Source organism: Rissa tridactyla, chromosome 5 (genome assembly GCF_028500815.1).
Source record: "Rissa tridactyla isolate bRisTri1 chromosome 5, bRisTri1.patW.cur.20221130, whole genome shotgun sequence".
Classification (NCBI taxonomy): domain Eukaryota; kingdom Metazoa; phylum Chordata; class Aves; order Charadriiformes; family Laridae; genus Rissa; species Rissa tridactyla.
Window position 1 is genome coordinate 50814405 of NC_071470.1, and position 23882 is coordinate 50838286.

A 23882-nucleotide genomic window follows, 5' to 3' on the forward strand; every position below is an offset into this window, starting at 1 on the left:
ATAAGCCCCACCAGTCTTTTCCAAGTAGCTATTTTTTTGGACGTTATCCAATTACTGTATGATGTTACATTATTTTATTTGTATCACATTTAAATTTTCCTAATAGGTTCCAGGAGGAAGAAAAGGGACGAAATCTCAAGTGTTATGCTTTTGTGTGCTAGATCAGGGGATATAAACACAGCTCTTGACTTCTGTAGAATTTAGAGAAAGGAAAGAAACGCTTGACGTGCCCTTATCAGCTGTACTTTACCAGCAGCTGAAAAATGGAGGGCTTTTTTTTCCTTTTTTTTTTTTTTTATTTTTAATTTGATTCCATATTTCATGATGACCAGGTTCTAGCCCAAAGGAAATCTTTATGGCTGTGATATAAGCCTTTGAAAGAAAAGGGGTTATAATGGAAAAGGCTGACAGTCTCTTAACTTATAGCAGCACTAGCTATTAGAGTTTGTGTGCACATTTGTGTGTAGGTGCATAGTTTGGTAGTGACGGATACTGAACACCATTTCTCTAAAAGGCTGACCTTGAAAAATCATAGCATCAGATGGCCAATAAATGATACACAGTTTCTAAAGGCTGTAAAATGTCAAAAAATATGTACCTTATGACATGGTGTGGTTTAATATTCTGAGATGTCTTCCCTGTAACTTCTGAAGTGTACTCTGTTAGAACAGAAGTAACGTTGAAAAATTGTGAGGCAGAGGGAGGTATAAATTTTGATGCCAAAGAATGCTAATACGGGTAGTTAGCCAAATGTTTATGTTCTGGTTACCTTTTTATCTTCTCAGGATTGCAAAGGCTGCATTTTCAGAACTGAGTGAGGAGTTTGGCAATTTTTATCCTCCTTGACCAGATCTTGAGAATATTTAGGCACCTAGCACTACATTATTTGATATGCCCACTGGAATATTTAGGAACGTGCTTTTAAAAGTCTATATCTCAGTTCTGCTAAATATGGGGAATCACCATTCTTTGTTTCTGAAATGTGTCCATATATTTCAGTTGTAAACTGTTTGGGATAGAACATGTCTCTTACCAAGTGAGATTACTCAGAGAGTAAGATTCAGTCTGGGATGATTGTAGGTCTTGACTCTAATGTGCATCGTTGTAAGAGAGCCACATAGTGCTTTGAACTGAATTTTGGAAGTATTTGAGGTAGGCAGATTTTTCTCTAAAAATCAGAAGTAATTGCTCTTATATGTCTTATATGGCCCAGCCTTTCTCAAAATAGTAATTAGTGATTTTTCTAGAAGAGGATCCCTTTCATCTATTTGCTGTTGGTGAGAAAAAAGAAAAGTCTGGATGAGAGAAAAAAAATGTGGATTGAAGGGTATCTAGATTTGTATGGAAAAGGATTTCAGGATATAACCTCTGTACGGAGATAATAACATTTTTCTAGTGTAAAAGGACATAATGTTTCCTGGTGGGCAAAGTTATGAACAAATAAGAGAGGGTTTTTTTTTCTGAAATATTTCTGAAGATCAAATTCATATGCGTGTATATATGAGTGTGTATATGAATTTTGTAACTATACATATATAAAAATATATGTATGTGTGTATATATACATGATGTATTTATATGTGAATATACGCACATACAGTTGCACACTCAAACACTGAAAATAAGTGATTTAAGGCTTTTTTTTAAGACCCTGCTTTAGAAGATAAGCCCTCAGGGAAGAGAAAAGGTATGTGCAAATCTTCCCATAGAGGCTGTAGTCTTTTGCTCTGCTTGCAGAGCCTTCCTGATGCCCACAGTGTTACGTGGGTTCTCTTCCGTTAAGCTGGTATCAAGAAGTGCAGACTCTGTGGGACCAATTGTATTAGTTTAGGCTAATTCTGCTATAGCAACGTCATGAGCACTGCTGATGAAATCTAAGAAGATTAAACCCCACATAATCTGGGGATCTTTATGTAAGTGAAGTTCAAATTACCATTAGCTTTTCAAATCATTGATCTGAGGATCAGTAAGAAGGGAAGAATAACTCAAACTAGCTCAAGTTGCAAATCTTTGGATCCTTTCCCCCCCTCCCTTTTTTTTTTCAGTAAAACCCTTTAAAGATGCTTTGCAGTAAGAAAGTTGTTCTTGTTCTACCTTCTTAAGGGAAAAAAGCTTTGAAAGGAGCTGCACAATTGTGTCTCTTCCTCAGTTAACATGCAGTTTCACTGGATTTATAGAGGCTATTAAAATGCTAAAAGTCACTGATTGATTATTTTAATGCTATCTCACTATTTCAATAAAGGTTGCTTTTGAAATAGAACTCTGTTTTAATGGCACTACCATTTTGCTAAATATGGATGGTTTAGCTTCTGATTTTTTTGTCCATTAGAAATAAGGAAATATATTCATGGTGTTCATTGGATATGTACAGACACAACAGAAACAAGCCAGCAGGCACAAAGTACCATCAAATTGCGCAGGTTTTCACCCTATTTAACATTTACAAATTTGTAACAAATTTTCTGTGGATTTGCAGATCTTATGGTGACAATAATTCTACTGACATTACGCTTGCTTTTCTCTGTTGTCATTTGTGGTCCTCTTAGGTGTAATATGCAGTTGTATAGTGAGTATTCCACAGGCTTTAGGTTGACACCGCTTGAGCAACTTGAATTAACCTAGAGGACTGGGCAGAGTTTTAAGTATGCCATCTGTTAGACTTCGATCTTCATCAAACAGGATATAAGAACCACTTATTATCTGGGAAGTGACGTCTGTAATACCTGGGAGAAAATTAAGAGCAACTTCCTATCACTCTTCTCAGCTGTGATTTGCCACTGCATCCACAGTTCATCTCAGACCTTTCGAAACAGGCTGGCTCTTCTTTTGCCTAGGAGTCTGCCTGGGTTTCACATCACGAGCTTGGAGCTTCATGGCTCCATGGCCATGCTCAGAGATTTGAGGTGACATCTACATGGGACGGTTCTTTAGTGCACATCTGCACTACTGACATCCTCCAGAATGGATGGTCCCATCCAATTTGCCTGTACTGACAGCCAAACCATGCCAGGGAATCGTTTGAGAGAGCGATAGCTGCATTGGGTCAGGTCATTTCAGAAGTGCTTTAATTCTGACTGACTTGCAGTGCCCAGGAGCATTTTCCGGTATGGTTTCATTAAAGTAGGGACACGGCCTAAGTGTGTATGTATGTCAAACAAATTTAGAGCTCAGACAGGAGCCATATACTTAAAAGTGACCAAATTACTTTGCTGAAATATTTTATGTTGATAATATTATAGAATTAATATTGTAATTTAAATTAAATACATTGTCTTTAGTCATTAAAATTAGACCTTTTGAGGCTTTTTATCCACAGTTTCAGAAGTTTGTCAGAGATAACAGTTGCCTGTGAAATGTTTTTATTACAAGAAATGCATCTTTGAAGGTGGAGGGGGCTGGCCATCTGTAAGGAGCTCCTGCGCTATCAGCCGAGGAACCAGCCCCTTCTCCAACTTCAGAGGCAAAGAGGCATTTTACTAGTGAGGGGAAACTTCTAATTTTAGTATGAACTTTTTTTTCCTTGCTAAATCTCTACTGCTGCTTTGAGATGAATTGCACTGGATTATCATAATAATACTGTAATAGACCACCTGGACATTGTTAATAATGAACTTTATGAATTATCAGTTCTGGAATGTCTTTAAAATGAGCTTTTTCCTGCAGTGAGTAGAAGGAGTTGTATCAGACAGTGAAGAGTTTTTCTCTCACAGATCAGTTATATTCTTTTCAGATAGTTCAGAGGTACTATATGATCTGAATTCTCACTGTATACTAACTCTGAGTTGCCATCTTCCAGTGGCAATGGAGTTAGATTTTAGACTTTTGTGACCGTGAGTGGTGATATGTTATTATGGTGCTTTTCATACTTGAGTACATGGTTCTGTATTTGAGAAGATGGTAATTTTGTGTGTTGTCAACATAAAGCCCATTGAAGTCATTGAAGGTATTTTCTTCAGCTGAAATTAAGATTTGCTGTATTGCCAATACATTTATAGCTTATACATAAACACTGTATCTCTTCCATGTCAGAGGATGATAGTTCTCGCAGAGTACTGCTTGTTTCCTTGTTGCTGGGGCAACAGGGTGTTGCCATTGATGTTGATGCCAGCCAGGTTCCTCTCCATGATAATGTGCTGTAAAAGACTCCTTCTAGGAGGCCTTATGTCTTAAGTTAGTCCTTTCTCAGTGTCAGGATGATACCCACATAAGATGGCTGTTCAGGAGCATGAGGAAGATTAAATTTTGGTGGGATTCACAAAGTGAACATGAAGAATATTCTAAGGAATAATTTGTCTCCCAACCTGTAGGCACTGGGCAGGAAAAAAGACGATGTTGTTGTTTCATATTACTCAATTTAAAGAATAAGCTTTTCTGGCTACATAAATCTTACTCAAGTGTAGATTCCAATAGTTTTAATATGGCTTCTTTTATAAACCCTTAAAAGTGGGCTATGAAACTTCAGTTAAAAGTTGTTTGTTCTTTGTGTGATTTATACCTCAGGCTTTTTTAATACAGGCTATGAATCAGCAGTGGCTTAATATCCTTCAGTCAAAAGCACCTTTACCTTGCTACTTGAAAAGCCTGGATTAGCAAATTTTAGTTCCATTGGCCATCATGAGCATCGGTCTGTATCTGTGATGTCTGTGGTGCATTTCTTGATCTAACACATGGTCCCCGCTGCACATTACATAGCTTGCAAAATATAAAAATGAACCATCCGTAAAAGATGATTCTAGTAGCCTCATTTCCGATTTGTTAGTATGGCATTGGGAACCGTTTATCTTGAGAAATCACATTAATCCCTTTTGGTATGTAGTTCCTCTTAAACCAAAGTTACGTAAGGAAAATTTCATATGGAAAAATATTCTTTTTCTTTGTCCTTCCAAAGTATGGCCATACTTAAAATTCAGAACCAGTTTTGTGTTGCATGAAAATTTAAATGGAACAGAAAATTGGAACTATATATTAGAAGAATAATAATTGTCATTTTCTTCACCACTTATGCTAACATCTTTAATTGTAGTGAATTAATTTAGTATGAATATGGGTGTTATGCAGTGCTGTTAACTTTTGTAATTCAGTAGTAATTAATATACTACTATTGCACAGTGCAGCCACATTTTCAGATTTATTCTCCATTCAGATTTGCCCTTTTTCTCTGCAGGTCAAGGAGCAAATAGGTGCAACATTGAAGTTGTGAATGCTTTCACGCCAGAAAAATCCTTAGTGTTTTTAGTTACATTCTGTTCCACCAAACTGTCAAGTAATCTCTATTTAAATTATTTTTCTACTATTAAACTTTTGACTGATTGTGGCTGATTTCAGCTGATTGAATCTATGACCTCTAGATCATAGAATCACACAGGTGGGAAGGGACATCTAAAGGTCTCTGTTCCAAGCCCTTGCTCAAAGCAGGTCCAATTAGAGCAGGTTACTCAGGGGCTTGCCCATCATATTGCGAATATCTCCAAGGATTAGTGTCCCATAGTATCTCTGAGCCTCTGTTCCTTTGTTTGACCACCCTCATGGTAGTAAGTAAATAAATAAATAAAATTCTCCTATCTGGTCACAACTTCCCGTATGCCAGCTTCTGTCCATTGCCTTTCATCCTATTGCTGTGCATCCTTAAGGATAGCCTGGAGCTGTCGTCTCTGCAGCCTCACAATGGGGACATTGCTCTGGTCAGCAATGAGATTCCCTTCACCTTCTCTGGCTTTCTTAGCTGCTCCTCATTTAGTGTGCACTCCAGCTCCCTCACCGTCTTGTTGGTCTTCACGGGACTTGCTCCTGCATGGCAAAGTCTTATAGATATCTTGCTTTGATATTAAAGGAAGATAGTACGTATGCAGCAAAATGATGGTATTCCGTTACCTCCAAAGTCCATGAAAATCTTTCTGAATCTTTCTGTTTTCTTTAATAGATTCTCAACCACAACTTAATGTTGTTTTGTTTCATGTTCTGCTTAAGTAGCTTCAATGGTAACTAAACTTCAGAGTGAGTACAGTTGAATTAAATTTCCAATTCCATTTTATAGAATAGCAGGTTCATCTTCTGTCACTGGGCAAGCCCAGAAAGGAGTACTTTCTTTGGCAGTTTTCTTTTCTTTTTGAGTTCTAAGTCAAAGTGTGTGGAAGAACGTGATTTAGCTTTTGAAAGTGCATGATAGATTCATTTTTTTCATAAAGCTGAACTGAAATAAAGTAGACCCATAGCAGTTTTGCCCATAGGATATTTTGTTTTAAGAAAAATTACTTTCTTTTGAAGAGTGTGGGATAGAGCATGGTTTCAATTCCTGTAGAAAATAGTACATTTAAAAATGCATATTTTATTGCTAATACCGTATGGCTAGATGTACATTGTAAAGGACATTCATGCTAGCAGGCTCAAAAAGTGAATGTGTAAAGTGTCTTTAAACTCAAAGGAACAAAAAGCCAAAAAATAATTGAGTTCTTTTTCATATTTCAGTGTTGATCTTTCTGTTTTCTCTTGTAAGGAACCTTTCTCTGAAGCTGTCGAAGGAGGTAGACCAAGGAGAAGCCAGGTACCCTCGTGTTAGCCAGCTGGCTGGCAGCCCATCTGTGGAGTGGCCTTTTACTGGTCTGGAAGAAGGTGGAGGTATTGAATCTTTGCCCTTCAGATTGATGTTGCAAGATTGCACAGCTGTAAAGACATTGCTTCTGAAAATGAAGAGAGTTCTTCAAGAGGTAATCACCCACTCATTTGTTAAATTAACAGCTTTCAGCATTAATGAGCTAAGCAGCAGAAAAGGGTCAGAAAAGTTTATGGACTTGATGTCTTTTAATATGTCTTGAATATATGGAAGTGATGCAGAAGTATAAATAGCAGTGCCTCAACATGGGGGAGGTCGGAAAGTTTATACTATAGCAGAATTTAACTAATACTGCCATCTTGATGTGCAGAGTATAAAGCTTCTCCCTAGCTTTTACCGTGTCCCCTTTTTGGGAGATGAACTGCTTTAGATCAAAATAAATTGTATTGTTTTCCTCTAGTATTTTAGAGCTTTTCAGTTTTCATACTACATTTATTAATCAGTATGAGGTCACATGCAATTTATTCAGAGGAGGGATGCAAAGGAAAAAAAATGTTCTTTTAAGTAACTGCTAAAATTAAAGGCTACTAGCTTGAGTTTGTAAATGATGGCTGAAATCAGATTTCAAAGGCCATTCTAACGATTTCAAGAGTCCTGGCTTGTCCTGTCCTGCTATATTTTCCTGATTCTCCCATGACTGCTGGTGTTGCTTTGAAAATTTTCTTTTGCATCCACTTCCCTCTAGGATTTTAGAAGAAATCAAATTATTATTGGGTTGGGGTTTTTTTTGACACTTCCTGACTGTGGGGCTTTGACTCATACCTTTTTGACAAGCTCTTATCTTTGTGTTAGTGAAGTATGGCATGCGTCGTCTTTGAGATCTACGAGAAAGATAATATTTTGGTATTTTTTTTTATCTACATAGTTCACAGAATTACAGAATAATTTAGGTTCAGAGGGCTCTCTGGAAGTCCAACCCCTCTACTCAAAGCAAGGCCAACTTAGAACAGGTTGCTCAGGTCCTTGTCCGCTTAAGCTTTTGGTACTTTAATGGGGTTTCCACATCATCTCTGGGCAACTGTTCCAAGATTTGACTACGTCATTGTAATTTTTTTCCCTAAGATATAATCAGAATTTCTTTTTTTGCAACTTCATCTTATGGTGAAGTGCCTAGTCACTCAGCTGAGACATTTAAATACCAAAGTAAAGCTTTGTCAAGTTTGGTTTTTTTACTGCTCACTTCTTGGTCATCTGTATGTAAATTCATCCAGTCTGAGAAGGTTTGTCAAAGGTTTAGCCATGGTAGTTTTCCATTAGTCCTCCTAAATAGCATGTTTTTGCTGGATGGCAAGACTTCTGCCTTCCAGTTTTCTTCAGTTTACTAGAAGCTTTGTGTATGCTATTGGGCTTCTTAAGGGACTTCTGTTTTGCTGAATCCAGAAGGGAAATCATTAATTCTCCATCAGCTTCTCTTATAAAATGTCAGAATATTGCATGAATTTAAAGGTTCTTGTCCACTGAGAGGGATTTGTAACCCTATTATATAAGGAAATAAATAATAAGAATTGTAATATTACATGACATAGCAATTCTAACATTCAGCTGGTAACACTGATGGCATGCTCTGTTGCTTCTAGTGTGAATAATTCTGTGTTTTGCTTAGAAAAGTTCTTTCTTGCCATGATGGTAAGCCTAAGAATTTTATTTTTAACCTGCCAAGTTCCATTAAACTTTTGTAAAAATCTTCTGTGATTTTCTGTGTGGAGACATGTTGTACCTTGTAGTGCTTCGTCTTTAAAAACATTCACCAGGTGATCTCCACAAAAGGAACACAAGGTATTTCATATAACTCACTGGAATTTCATGTCCAGTTACTAATACCTCCTTATGTAACTCATATTGATTTTATTTTTTCATCTTAATCAGTGTACTTACTTGTTCCTTTGTACCATATAATTTCCATCTCCCCATCTGGCTGTAACACAGTGTGATTCTGTCCTTTCCTTTCCTTTTTGCCTTGCCTTCCTTATGAAATCAAAATGGCCTTTTCCTAATTCTACAGTTGGATGTTGTATGTGATGCATATATAATATAGATGTTCTGTAATTTACCCCCCTGTTTTTCAGCAGCTTTGAGATGGAATATCCTAGTAGTAGTACGCATTGTTCTAGTACACAGCTAAAAAACCCTCTTATACAGCTAGAATGAAATGACCAATCTGATGATTATGGAAAACTTTTGCTACCTTTAGTTTTTATTTGTATTTTGTTTTTTAATGAGCTACTTCTATTATATCAGTGACAGAAAAGATATGGAGAATGCTGTAAAATGATATGTGAGTGTGCTTTTTAGTAGCCCCATCTGAGAAACAGCTCTTTGATATGTCCTGCAATATTCTAGTTCTACTGATATAAATACACATACTAATTCTTGAAACCAAAAATTACTTTTCAAGGTCATTGTTAAACTACACAGTTTTCATATCTCCATAAAGAATTAACAGACCCATCCACTAGACAGTGGGCATCATCCATGGTATAATTGCAGGAGAGTGAAAGAGCAGTAACAACAAAATATTCAGAAACAGTCTTTAACACACATTAAAACATTAGGAATTAAACCAAAACCGAAATATGATTCAAAATAACAGAAGTAGCTAGTTTGAACAACCAAAGAGAAGATGACCTTGAAATATATTACAGATTGATATTGGAATGACATAACTTGATTATCTTCAGAAATACAGACATTTATACATTTATGTCACTTTTAAATTATTAGTGAAAGATTCCAGGAAAATATAATTCCATCAAAGTGAAATATTGTGTTGAAGAATCTGATAAATAAGTCATCTGAGCATATTTGGCAGGCAGTTTCTATGGAGAAAGTACCCTACTTCCATTGTAACTAGATGTAATTTCTTCATCCAAATATCACTTCCGCCCCAACCAGTGTTATAAATCAAACTCACAGCAGTACAGAATTAAAAGACATAAAAGAAAAATTCTTTCCTTACCATGGAGTGCTCATGTATTTTTAGATGTCGTCAAACAGTCTCTTGGCAGGCTTATATGGTATAGAAGTGAAATATTTTGCGGCTGTAACAGTATAGAATAAATATATTTATTTATAAAAATAATAATATGTCACATGTTTTCATCCACTTTAAAATATATACAAAGCACGCAATCTGCATGGGGAAAAATTACACATGAGTTATCTGAAAAAAAAGCTGCAGTATTTCTGTTTTATAGCTGATGTTACCTATAGAAGAAGAAATTACAGTAGTGTACACCTCTTTATTGAAAAATAACATGTTAATTGAGTTAAAATATTAGCCCTGTTATTTAATATAATCCTCCTTCTTAAGCACTGAGCACTGCTGCTCAGGAATAATTTAATTATGATCTGCCAAAATGTAATACTAGCTAGCACAACATGCATATTTTTTTTGTTGCAGTTGCTTGTAATTGAAGAATCTAAATGGAACAACCACATACAATATATGCTGTACTGTGCTGCAGATTTCTAAAGCTGTGAGTTTAGCTTGTTATTAGTCTTATCATGAAAAGGGAAATTGAAGACATGGCAGTAACTTGCAAGATTGAGAATGTTATTAGGTAACGTATTTAGTAAAAGACTAATGAATGATCGTTAAATTAAGAGAATCGATTACCATTTCACTTTCAGTGAAAAAGCCTTGAAAATGTCTACTAATAATTCTTTATAGCTTCGGCTATGCGAGTCTCATAAGGCAGATTGTGCTCCAATGTTTTGAGAACCTCAGTGAACAAAGCCAAAGATAGTCAGGAAGACCCTGGCCCATGAGGAAACGCGGTGATCCACCAGAAGTCGGTACAGAAAGTATGTCTGAATCTGTTCAGCAGCTTTTTCTCAGGGATGTTCCATTTCTGACAGACCAGCCTGCAATAAATGGAGTAACCAAGACCTGTGGGCTGCAAAGTTCCATGAAAAAATGTTACCAGAGATAAGCAGCACAGGCAGCTAGATAAAAGCCACTTCAGCATATAAGACAATACAAATTGTTGTGTTGCCTGTCTGTGATTTACAAGTAGTTCTTGTTCTCCCTTTTCCCTCCATCTCACTGATGTTTATTGACCTGGGGTTTTTTTCCTCAAAGTCTACTTGGTGTTGACCTTTTTCTCGGTAATAACTTCTCTCATTCAAAACAAAATAAAAGACAAGAAAAGGGGGAGCTGGATGGATGAAATTGGTACGTTTGCCCTCTTCTAAGAAGTGGATTCTTCACTTTCTGACTTCAGACAGACCTTTCTGCTCTGAACTGGTCTTCAACTCAGATTCTGTGTCGTCTTTTCTCCCCTATATGCTGTGCTGTACTTTCTATGTTTTATGACATTTCTGGCCGCTGTTTGATTGCGTATAGTCAGTGAGCTTCTAAAAGTTAGACTGTACCTTCTTCCTCAGTTACTGCTATCAACAACAACGAACAGATCACGCCTCTTTCCCAAACAATATATGTGCTTTCCCGTACTCTTCCAGACGAGACTGAAATTATTTCCATCCATTACTTTCGTTATGGTTTGATGTGTAGCTAACTGAGGCGATGTCGAAGGCTGGCTAGCTGAGATGACACTTAAGGGCTTTGCCTTTGTTGAAATTGCTGGTGGAACATTTCAGGCAGAGACATACGAGGATAACTCATATGGTTTTGGTTTTGTGCCTGGCAAGAGAGGGTCTTTATGCAGAAATAAACATAGGGAAAAAATACAGCTATTTTGGGAAGGAGTCTATTTAGTCAGTGGTAATGAGTTTTTCTTCAAACTTTTTAGGTGTTGGACTTGTTGATTCATTTTACTGAATGTCCCATTAAAAAGAAAATCTTGCCCGCGTTTAGGCTTATTTCTACAGGTCACATTTTCCCTGTATTCTTTATGAAATATACAGGTTATCACTATATAATTCTACTTTTAGATATTTTTATGGGGCTATCAGAAGTGACCTTACTGATTGCTAATCTAGAAAATTAAGATACATTGTCTGTATGTTTGTGTAATTTGGAATATAAATTATTCAGTGCATGCCCATGCGTCTTCCATGCAGGCTGTGGAGCTTTAGAAATTGAAGCTAATTGCTACGATTAGCAATAGGGATAAGTCACTCTGGACATATATTGCATACTGTGTTTTACAAATTAATCATTTATTTTACTGAGGGAAATTGCAGCTGTCTGTGACTGTCATTAAAACTTAATGTGTCCAATACAGTGTTTTTAGATTGTGCTTGAAAAAATGAGAAATGTGGAAAATTATGTCAAAATCACTGTGTGACTGGCCATGACAGTTGCCTGAGACTTGGGGGTCAGAGTGAGACCACTCAGTCTGCAATTAGCCTGTCAGATATCTCTGGCTACATTACTTATCCCCATGCATCTCTCACCTCGTCAGTAAAATAAGCGTAATTATCGAGTCGTCTTTTATGCTGCACTTGCAATTTACTAATGGAAAGTACTAAGAGAAAGCTAAGTGTTTACGATGTGTAGCCTGATTGCTAAGCAATATGGAATTGGCCTTAAACTATGATTTTTGAAGACATTAAAGTGTTTCCTGCAGTCCACTATGAAATGTATTGTGTTTACTAATATTGTCTGTTAGCCACTTGGGAAGCAATTGCAAGTTTAATACACTGTAAAATACCGCAGGTTTTCTTCCTTTAAGTAACGTTGTAATTAACCACTGTAGCATTACTGATTTATTCAACAACTCTGCATTTAATGCAGTCCCTTTTATCAAGTAATTCATGCTGGAAATTGGTAATTCCTTCATTTCATGGTGTGTTGACACTACATATACCCATAAATTTAAATAACTAATAATAAAAATGTACTAGATTTAGTAATAGGATTTAACTTTATCGTATTAAATTGCTTTTTCACTTGGAAATGTACATGGGCACGGTCTTGCCCAGATGCTTGCAAAGAGACAGCAGAACACCTCATTGTCACACTCTGTGTGTTTTTTAGTAGCATATCTCATGGTAACGGAGAATATTGGGAACTGGTGGATATAATCAGATGTTCTCTTTGGCAGCGAAGGTGTTTTATTCTAACATTATCCATTGTAAAGAGTTTAATAGGAACAAACTAACCCAGTGTTTGTTATTTAGCTAGACATTCTGAAGGTACAAGAAAACTCTTTTTTTCCCCCTGTATTTTTTAGGCAAGCTGCATAGGGCAAATACCATCTCCAACATTGTCATCGTGTGTGCTGAACTTAGCATATATAGCACTCTGAAATAGGGTGTGATGCAGAAATTCCAGTCCCAATCCTCTTGCTTAGGCTTCTTAGCTGAATAAGCCTTAGTTCACAGGGGCTGGAGAACTGTCAGAATATTTTAGTGCATGCCATATAGATTTCACTGTGTGCAACGTTTAAAATTTCTTGACATTTTTAACAGTTGTTTAATGGTACTGGGGGAAGCCATTTACCTGTTAGATCATGGTATGTTGTCCACGGGTTAATTTAGAAGACCTCGTTTGGTAGAAGTTGAGCAGTTTTGGGAATGATTTTAAAGATGAAGGTGATGGGACCCTCCCCAGTTAGCCAGGATTGCTGATAAATGATAGAAAGTGGCTTGGTGAGCACTTCTGCCATCTCCCTCCATACCCTTGGGTGGATCCCATCCGGCCTCATAGACATGTGTGTGTCTAGGTGGTGTAGCAGGTCCTCTTGGATTATTGGGGCTTCATTCTACTCCCCATTCTCATCTTCCAGCTCAGGGGGCTGGGTACGCTGAGAACGACTGGTCTTACTGTTAAGGACTGAGGCAAAAAAGGCACGAAGTACCTTAGCCTTGTCCTCATCCTTGATCACTATGTTTCCCCCCACATCCAATAAAGGATGGAGATTCTCCTTAGTCCTCCTTTTGTATTTGTAGAAAAAAATCTTTGTTATCTTTTACGGCAGTAGCCAGATTAATTTCTAGTTGGGCTTTGGGCCTTCTAATTTTCTCCCTGCTTACTCTCATGACCTTCTTGTAGTCTTCATGAGCAGCGTGACCCTTCTTCCAAAGGTCATAAACTCTTTTTTTTTTTTTGCCTGCCCAAGCTCTCTCTTTAGACAAGGATGGTCATCTTCTCTTCCAGCTCAACTTTTGGCAAAGGGATGGCCAGCTCCTATGCCTTTATGATTTCCTTTTTGAAGAATGTCCAGCCTTCCTGGACTCCTTTGCCCTTCAGGATTTTCATACGTCTCAACAGGTGCTCCTGACAGTGACTTCATTTGCTTATACTCTATGAATACTTCATGAGTATGAGGTTACAGGCTGGGACTGGCACACAGCTCTGAGGTCCCAAAGAGTCACACTAATCTCAGCTCAACAAAAAGATCTCCAGAAACGATCCAACTCAGTTACCAGTACATGTCATTACTCATGCTCATGATGAAGTTCTTCTGTAGGCCACATTCAGAGCATTTTTGAGACACACTTTGAGATTATCAGTCTTAAATTAATACGTTTAATTTTTATTACTGAAAAATGGAAAATGTCTCTCCTCCATTTATGTTCTGTTTGTTCTGCTGCTTACTTTGTGGCTTAATCTTTGCAGACTACATATGTCTATGTGCTGCAGCTTTTTTGAAACCAGAAAAAAACCCCATGAAACACATTGTTCTCCCACACATAGAGATTATATTGTTATACGTGTCTACTCCATGTATTCAGAAGGCAAGTGATTAGCTTCTTTCTTCTCCTGTTGATGCCTGCATGAAACATTGTCGTACTACAGCGCTATGCAATTTGCATAGCATGCTGCCCCAGCCTCCTCAACAGCCAAGTCTTAACAGCACCTTGCAGAGTAGCATTAAAAATAGCAACCCCATTAATATATAACGTCCCAACATCAGCAGTTTTGTGCAATTGGCTGTGATTAACTTGTGGCTGAAGACCATAAAATTATAACAGCTACAAAAATGAAACCATTTTCCCATTGAGTACTTCCATGGTTTTGATCAGTTGCTGCAGGTCGGTCAGCTAAATCCCACCTGACACTTCTTGGCGATGGAGCTGATCACACCAATTACATTTTCTGATAAATCTGCAAATACTGAAAAGTGCATTGCAAAATAATGAGCAAGCAAGGGAAGAAATCCAGAATGTGTGTAAAAGTCTATAGAAGGAATTGATTATACTCAGTTGTTAGAGCTCATGAGTAATTTTGAGCTAAACGACACATTTAGTACAGAGGGTAGATGGAAGAGTTTCTGATAAGAAAATGAATAATACTGCCAGATCTAACAAATTTCCCAGTGAGTTATCCAGTTCTTTTAACAAAAAGCAATTGGAAATAGGAGTGGGATGAAGATGAGTGCACAACACCCAAGGTGCACTATAATTGAATTTCCTGCAAATTTACTGGGGTTGTATATATGAAAATACCAACTTGTCAAACAGTTTTGTAACTTACAAAGGAGCATTTAGTGTGAGGCTCATAACTGGTGCCATTGCCTTCAAGTCCAGTAGGTTAAAACAAAAAAAGTTATCCTCATTTAAATAGTTTTTTAACTTCTGAAGTTTCACAGTCCTGTATTCCCTCTATATTAAGATTTTTTTTTTCCCTTATGGTAGGTTTCAGAGATTTCCTGGCACAGAAAAATGACTGGTTATATAGATGAGTGTGCCAGAGCACTGGAACAGGCTGCCTAGAGAGGTGGTGGAGTCTCCTCCTCTGGAGACATTCAAAACCTACCTGGACACGTTCCTGTGCAGCCTGCTCTAGGTGACCCTGCTCTGGCAGGCGGGTTGGACTAGATGATCTCCAGAGGTCCCTTCCAACCCCTACCATTCTTGTGATAAAGCAGTAAAACCGATGATATGCAACTGTTGCCATAAATGGAAGTACAAGAAGAATAAAAATGTAACAGATAAAAATTCAGGTAGTGGAATGCCAACCATGCATGTAGTTACCCATTTTGATATTTGCGTTTGTATATGACCATATAGATGATTTGGCAGAATTTAAATTTAATCTCTTAATTAATTATCCTTTGCCCTTGATCAGTCAGAATTTATGAAACAAGTGCTAGTGTAGTCGCAGGAGAAATTCTCACAGTTCACAGCATGGATCTTGGCATAGCTCTGTGCTGCAGATTTATTTAATGTTTATTCTGCACAGTGCACGTCATTATTTTGTAGCCCAGGTTATCTGAACAGTGCTGATCATTTTCCTAGCAGAAGAAAAGTTATGATAACTGTTGATATAGCATGCTTACATAAATTCATGATTTTTGTGAAGATAATAGTGTTGATTTTGCGCAGTCCGGCTCCACTTTGGTTCGTGAAGTGATTTGTTTGAAGGGTGATAACGATGATTCCCAGTGACAGAAAAGGAAGCCTGTTTTTTGGAAATGGCTTTAGGAATCACACATCAGGGGCATATCCTAGACCTGGTTTTGTAATTGTCCAGACCCAGTTGGTAGGCACGTGTATTTTGAATGGTGTCTCTAAAGAAATATTGCATATGTCCAGCAATCTGTACTTCTGTCCTTTATATACCTTAATATTATAAATATGACAGTTCTCTGCCTCTGGTCAGAGCCTCAGCTGGGAGTGAAATAGCATAGATCCATTTAGTCCAGCTGGTACTTGATGCCTTCTCAGAAGGCTGCCCTCTTCATCTTTCTCCTTAGGTTTTCATGGTCACGGTGAGGTCCCTTGACGGAGACAGTAATCATTCATGTCATTAAGAGCTCATGGATGAAAAAATGCAAAGTTAGCTGATGCCTAGGAATTTTTTCTTTTAAATTTAAATTGAAAACTGTCCTCTGTTTTCACTCCTGGACTCAATAAAAAATTTTCGGGAGTTGTAAGGTAAAAGCAATATCCTCATTTCATTTATGAGCTTAAAAGGCAGGATTTTTCTTTTTATCAACAGTTCTTATGTCAAATCTGTGCAAAGATAATCTAGATAGGAACAAAGATATGTTCAGAAATAACTGATGTTGCCTCAGTAGAAACTGAGCATGTCATAAAGCAGCTAAGCAAGGATACAGTTTGACAGCTTGCCTCTTTTAAGGAGGACAGAGATAACTAGAATGAAAGGCTAGCCAAGGATCACTTATATTCAAGGGTTTTTATTTCTCTTATGTGGCTCTGGTTTTTTTTTTTGTTTCTATTCGGGAAATAATTATTGATTTTTTTTTTGATTTTTTTTTTTTTTTATCAGCAAAACAGGTGTTGCATCAAAGCTACAAAATGCCAATGTGGGAAAAAAGGACCAGGTTTCTATTACTTGCCACCTCATGCAAAATCGCTTCTAAAAATTGTTCTTCACTTTTGATTTAACTATGGTATGAATTTAGATCAGTGACGAAACAAATGTTTGAATCTCCAGTGTATAGCCATGCCAGCCTTACTCATCTGTGTAAGATCTTTGCTGCTATTAAACTTCTGGCAGTAGAACAGAGAAAGCAAGTAGTGTTTGTGTCAGTCCTTTTGCTATGAGAATGAGCATTTCTTCTTCTCTCTAGTCCCCAACGCGCTGTGGGGTTAGAAGACCTAGTCGTCTTTTTTTCCATCTACACTTTGTGATGCCGCTTTGGATCAGATGGTGTCTTAAACTTGTAGTCCTAGCCTGTCTGATATTTAGTTTCTCATGCACAGTGCTATGGAGCATCGATTGCTTTCAAAATAGGACTAGAATGGTGTCTGTAGAAAGAGACAGTTTAGTGTGTCTGGATATTTTATAGATAAAAGATTGAACCAAAATAATCACGTAAGATTTAAGCAAATCAGTTATTAACTGTTTGGTCCTACTCATGTGGGACCTTTCCTGATTTGCCTCATCGCAAGGAAGAACTTTTTATTTCTTTTCGTAGGCTACTTTGACATTTAAACAGAGAGTTAGCTTTTTTTGAGTACTCAAACTGAACATTCAAGGTAAAGTTTAAGATAACCCAGGATAAAAATACTGCTATTCATACTGACCTTTGTAAAACCAGTCAACTGTATATTGTTGTCATTATAATTCACATTCTGGTGGTGCCGGGCTGCCTTTTTTCGTTGTGATTTTCATTGTGTCTGTGGGGAAAATGTGGGTACATAGCTGTAAATAATTTATATATTTTTACAATAAATTAATTAGGAAGATATATATGGCTTTGTAATACAGACATGAACATACAGTTCTAACAGATATACCTAAAATAAGCCCACTGTCTCTTGCTAATTACACTGATGGCGGTATTGAATTTGCTGCTAAAAATGGAAACCATACTAAAAACCTGTAATACAATTCCAAATAGAAAGTCTTTTAAGATCTGTGTTTCTTAGACCGCTGTTTAGATACTGGTCTTTCCTAGCCTACGTCATTCTATCTGTCATTGGACTGTTCTTTCAGAACTGATTTTTCTAATGAATATGAACTTTTATATATTTCTTTTGACCTTTGTGATTAATCTCTTTCTTAGTTGATTTTTTTTTATTGAGATGCCATTATGTTTTGACAAAAAAGGCTTCATAAGTATATTTTGTCTGGTAGTTTTGCAGGCTATATTTTACCATATACTGTAGTTTGCTAATACAATGCAATATTTGACTGTTGGTTTGTTTATATATTAATATAATTAGGTTTGGGGTTTTTTTCACAACTTAAGCATCTTTCTGTTTATCTCATGGTTACGGCATGTTTTGGCAGCTTCTTGAACAATTTATTAGGGCAATTTATTGGATCACAATATACTTGTTTATTATTTATAACCCAGCTTTTCTGGAAGTATAGTAGTATTATTTGGATAAATTATTTTCTTCTAGCCACTTTAGGACTTGCACTACATGCAACTTAATTGGCTAGAATTAGTAAGAATTAGCATACAATAGTATATTAGTATTAGGATTAGTATACAGTAATCTTCTCATAATTTTTATATTGTTCAGTTTCCTTCCCCCCATATATTTCCGTCTGAATACTGCAGAGTATCAGAGTAGCACTTTTTAATATCTTGACAGCATTTAAAGGTAGAGAAAATTGAGTTGCATAAACATCAAGTTTCAGTTGTATCCTTAAGCAAACTTGGAGGACCTTTGGTCCTATAATATTGTCATAGCGATTCTCCATCATGTTTAAATTGATGCTGTTTATAAGTGATTTTCATAACTGTGGACAGAGAACTGGAATGCAGTGTGGCCTTCAGATGCTACTGGAAAACAATTGAGATTTTGGTATTTTGATAGAGTAAGTATTTTATGGAATATGTTTCCATCAGAGCTGGAAGAAGGCACCCTGCACACGTAGTATGGTGGCAGAATCACCCCAGGTCTTCAAAGCCAGGGCTTACTTGCATTGCTCACATTTGTTCATGGAGTAGGACCAAGATGTAAATAGATATATAGTGAGTCTTCAAGAGCATATTATTCTTGTACTGAATTTTATCTTTAAAATCTCACTTAGTTTTGTCTGTGCTGTGGTTAAAATTTAGAACTTTATTCCATTTTCTATGGAATAAAGATAGAAATTAACCTTTTTTGACATGCTGGGAACTTGAAAATAATTGTTCTTCTAGAGCTGTTTCAATGCGTCAGAGTAATCAAAATTTACATAGCCATAAACTAATTTTTCATTCATATTTTCTTTTTGCAAAATGCAATACCAGCAGTTATAGCTTTATTCATGTGTGTCATTCAGGAAGGCATTTGGTGCAAGTTACACCAAAAAACCACCTTTTTTTGCATCTATCTTGGTTTTAATGTTAAATTGCGAATTCTTGCCATGATCTGGAATGTAGTTGCACAAAGGAGAGGGCTTGAAGCAAAGATGCAAAAATAGGAACGGGAGAAAAGCGGTGAAATATGAACTAAATGTGTGCGATAGAAATGCTTCGCTGGAAGGGCGGTTGTTTGAGTTAGTCTGGCACCCTGACAGGCCTGCTTCTGTACGTGGTATTTGCTGAAGCAAGTAATTCATCCTGACAGTAACTTTGCCAGTACTACAAGAATCCTATTTCACTAAGATTAACACCTTCTCCCTTGTTTCTCAGAACAAATATACTTTATTTCTTGTTTCTGGATTTTCTTGTCATCTGTCGTACCGGTCTTGCTGTGGTTTGCGTGTGTACGCTTTAGCAAGTGTTTTTCATGAACTCCAGAAATAAGATCTAGCAGCTGAGCTTTTTAGCTTTCTTAAGTCCTTTTTTTAGTCCTTTTTTTCCCTCTTTTTTCTCTCTCTATCTCTTTTTTTTTTTTTTTTTTTTTTTTTGACAAGGCAGCATTACATCATGTGAGAGTTGAGCCTCTGGTCTGCTGCCCCAATTACTGCTAGTGTTAAAAGTTTTATTGCTTTAGCATATCAAGATCTAGGATTTTTTTCTCCTTAATACTGCCTCCTGTTGTAAAACTGTGAGCTCCAACAGCTAGAAAAAGCATGAGGACAAAGGCTTGTGGTAGTCATTATTCCAGGTGGCTTTTGGAGCAATAACACGAAGTGTTCATGTACTATGTGCTGAAATTCTTAAATTATCCTGAAAGTCTGCTTTGGCCTATGACATTATTCTGTGTGCTCTTGTTCATCACCACTATGGTAACAAGTTTACTTACTTGTTTTTGAAGGAAAAAAAAAATATCTTAGGAGTGAATAAGGAAAAAAAAAAAAAAGGATGTGTTTTATAATTATATAACATCCAGGATTTATTCTGATTTAGGAGGGTGCTGATAGTGAGCCTCTGAGGATTAAAACAAGATGTGGGTTTTTTTTCTTCCTATATTAGATTTTAAGGCAGAGCTTTATTTAGGAAGGTTTCTGCCCTGCAGAACACACAGGTAGCTTGTAATATTGGCAGTTAGAGGAGAGGGCACTGTGTACCTGGATACCGGCAAAGAGACTCCTTGTATTGAGGCAGTTTAGTTTCACAGTGGGATTGGCAAAGTACAGCTAAAATTAAAGTAATTACATTAATGAAAACTGGGCTAATTTTTTAAGTAAACTCAAGCACAAACTAGTTTGTGTGTTTTTCTGAGTTTTATGTGGACTCATTGCAACAATTCTTAATTTTCATTGAAAACAACAAATCTGGAGTCTGCCGTCCTTCTCAGTTTCGGATACTGGTCTGCTTCATGTCATGGCCTTACAGCATAAGTAATCAAATAATCACTAGCGCAGTTTTTGCCATGGATGCCCGAATTCCAGTTTTCTACTTGAGTCCAACACCCAGCAGCTCAGTTGTAGCACAATGTACGGGCCTTCAGGAGACAGATGAAGTCAATCTGGCAATTTGAATTCACAAGTTGTAAAATAACCAGTGCACAACAGATAGAGGCATTCCTCATGCACTGACCATCAAGAAAAGCCCGTAGAGCCTGCCTGGATCAGCCACCCAAGCTGGACCATGACAGGAAATAATTGGGGTGCTGCACAGCGGGCACTTCTACTGACAACACCTCCCGCTTCCCTTCTTGGATGTCAAGCAAATGCATGCACTGAGTATTCTCTTAACAGGGTCTTTTTCCTACATAGACTCTATCTATCTAGAAAATAATGTTTTTGAAGCAACTTAGATTTCAGTAACATTAAATAGTGGGCTTACACCAGTGATTGTGGTACTTTAACTTCTGCTGCAGTAGATTAAAAGAAAATAATGGCTGTATGAATGTACAGTTGCATTCATTTAGCTGCTCTCCTGCTAAATGTTTTCTCCCCTCCCCAAAAGTATTTTTTTAAAAAAGTACTGAAGACCTGGTTTAAATTCTGAGAGCTAGGGATCTCAACAGCTTGACGAGTTTTCAGATAAGAGGCCTCTGTGGGCACCAAGAAGCTTCTGTGTCTCTGTGCAGCACAGACGTATTCTGAGCGGTGCTACGTTTGTAACTCTGTTCTTTCGCATGCTAACAGGGATTAGTGCAGTCATCAGTTTTATTTTGAAAGTCTGCCGATTGCAGTTGTTTTGTCTTCGACTAGACCATGAAAAGATCCTTGGCGGTGAAAATTAAAAAGCTTTGTTGTTTCTGTTGTCATTTGATTGATTACAGCACAGAAGTAGTACAGTACAAGTTAGCTCAGGCTCATTCTATTTGCAAAGTTAACCTTTATCTCTAACTAGAATAAATATTGTCATGCTTTAATGTGGTCTTCAGACTTTCTCAAGCCAAATCAATTACAGAAGTTAAATGTTTGCAAAGGTAAGTTCATGATGGCTGTGTGGCTCTCACCTGTACTGCCAATGCGCTATTGCATTCCAGATAGGACTTTGGACAAAAGGCTCTTTAAGCCTGCTTTCAGACATAGAGGTGATGCTGTTCTTGATCTGCATTTCTCATCTGTGCTTTAAACATTCAGGTTTGGTTTTGTTTGTGGTTTTTTTTCCATGAATGCTCCTAGATGTGAGTGTTTGTGAATATTTTGTGAACGTTGCAAGATAACCAGTATTTTCCTTTTAATTTACTCCAACCAGGGGTGGACTCATTCATAGTAAATTTCTGCTACTGTGTGTCTGATACTGTGTGACTGATATATAAAAGGTCAGTTCAAGTCTTTCCATTAACCATAATGGGTGCCAGTTGAGACAAGACTCTAAAGGAGTCTTTCCATCTCTTTTTAAATAAACTTTACAGGGTTTAATGTAGAATGATAAGTCTTTGTTAAGCTTTTTTAATCTATCCTCTCAAAAGTAATAGGTTGCTGTACAGTTACTATAGAATTTTGTAGGACTTGAAAGACCTATTAAAAACTTAGCATTTTATGTGGAACCCTGTGTATTGGCTTTGTTGCGTTTTCACCTTCATTGTTAAAAGACAGAAACCGATCGATCACTAAGGTCATACAGCTCTGTGGTTAGGGCACATACTTGCTTGTATGCTTAACAATACTACACCCTGTAAAATGTTTACAGTTTTTAGGTTTTTCAAGCAATATTGCCAAAATGTTCACGTAGTTTTGTATACAAATGCTAGTGTTGATTGCTTTCAAACTCACAACTGAAGTGATTTTGAAGTATATGCATATATATAGAATGACTTTTGGAAGTAGAAAGAACGTCGTCGTAAGTTACAGTAAAAGCAAGATAAGAACTACTGTGTATATTCTGAATTAATAGATAGTTTCAGATGAAATCATACCTTTAGGCCCAATCTTCAGGTATTTTAGTACTACCCAAAAAATTTGCAGTTGTTTATTTGTCTTTGTGTACTGTTAGCTTTTTTAACAGGGTGGCTTAATCAGATGCTGATTGTAAGAAGCAATAGACCTGGGAAGAAAAGGCAAACACAGCTTTGGAAAGAAGGAAGAAAAATTTATAGCATGCAGAGAACGAAAGGCTTCTCAGATTACCTGAGATTACCTCTGAACCGATTTCTTGGTGGGAACAGATTTTTTTTTTATTTATTTTTTTTTATGAAAGACATTTCTGTGGGAGATGGACATGTTGCGTAAAACTTCCAAGAGGCAATGTACAGAATGGCAAGAGGTTGGTGATTTATTCTGACGAGCTGCTGCTTCTTCCCGTTTCAAAACTTTTATCAAATCTTTCCTATAGTCTTAGATCATCTTTCTGAAAAAGATGATAGAAACCCAGGAGATTTTCATCTGGTGCTTTCTCATTCTCTCATATAAAATAGATTTTGCCCTATACCAAGACTACGGCAGACGAGTTGGGATAGCATCAGTCTTTCAGCATGTGTCAGCACAAGGAGCAGCTGGTAACTGCTCTTCTTAGAGGATGCTCAAGGAAGGAATGATGTTTCATTTCCTGCCCTGCTCTTCTTTTGGGCAGGGGAAGATCAGGAAAGAGAAAGAAACTGGTACAGTTCCTCAAAGAAGGAATCTCATTTCCCGCCTTCTGCCTTTTCTGCTGCACTGACTGCAAGTCAGGAAAACTAAACCTCTGCCTTCTCCTGATGTGTGGCTTCAACGCCTCTATGGCAGGGAGAATCCGCTGGGCAGTCACCAAGGGAGTCATTAGACCAGAGCAATTTCTGAGTAGCACAAGTGAGGCTGGAGGGAAGTAATTTATTCCTCTACATGACTGAGAGCACAGCAGCAAATTCTGACCTCCTCCTGTGGTTTCCGCGTACTAAAAATAGCCTTTCTTTATTTTCAAATTAGGCAACATTTACTAGTGTTTTGCAAACACATGTGACAAGAAAGACCGCTTTTTTGAATTTACCTTTGAATGCGTAATATAAATATGCATGTGTGTTTTACCGTGCCTCTGAATGATCTCATGTTTGTCACATGCAGGTTTACCTTTAAATATTGACGAATACATGAGCTAGAACAGGCACCTAACTAGACGTTTCTTCCTGCAAGGAGAGCTAGCGTTTATGAACCACATATGTCCTACTTGTATTTTCAAATGACAAGCCTTTTCAA

At 37.2% G+C, this 23882-nt stretch overlaps 1 protein-coding gene across 6 annotated transcripts in view; it reads left to right on the plus strand.

Annotated features, from left to right (window-relative positions):
* CCSER1 (coiled-coil serine rich protein 1) overlaps window positions 1-23882 on the plus strand; it is a 695545-nt gene that overhangs the window by 268968 nt on the left and 402695 nt on the right. For all 6 annotated transcript variants that reach the window (XM_054203343.1, XM_054203348.1, XM_054203347.1 and 3 more), the window contains exon 6: window positions 6494-6704. In XM_054203343.1, coding sequence (XP_054059318.1) covers window positions 6494-6704 — 211 coding nt within the window. The remainder of the gene's footprint in view (window positions 1-6493; window positions 6705-23882) is intronic.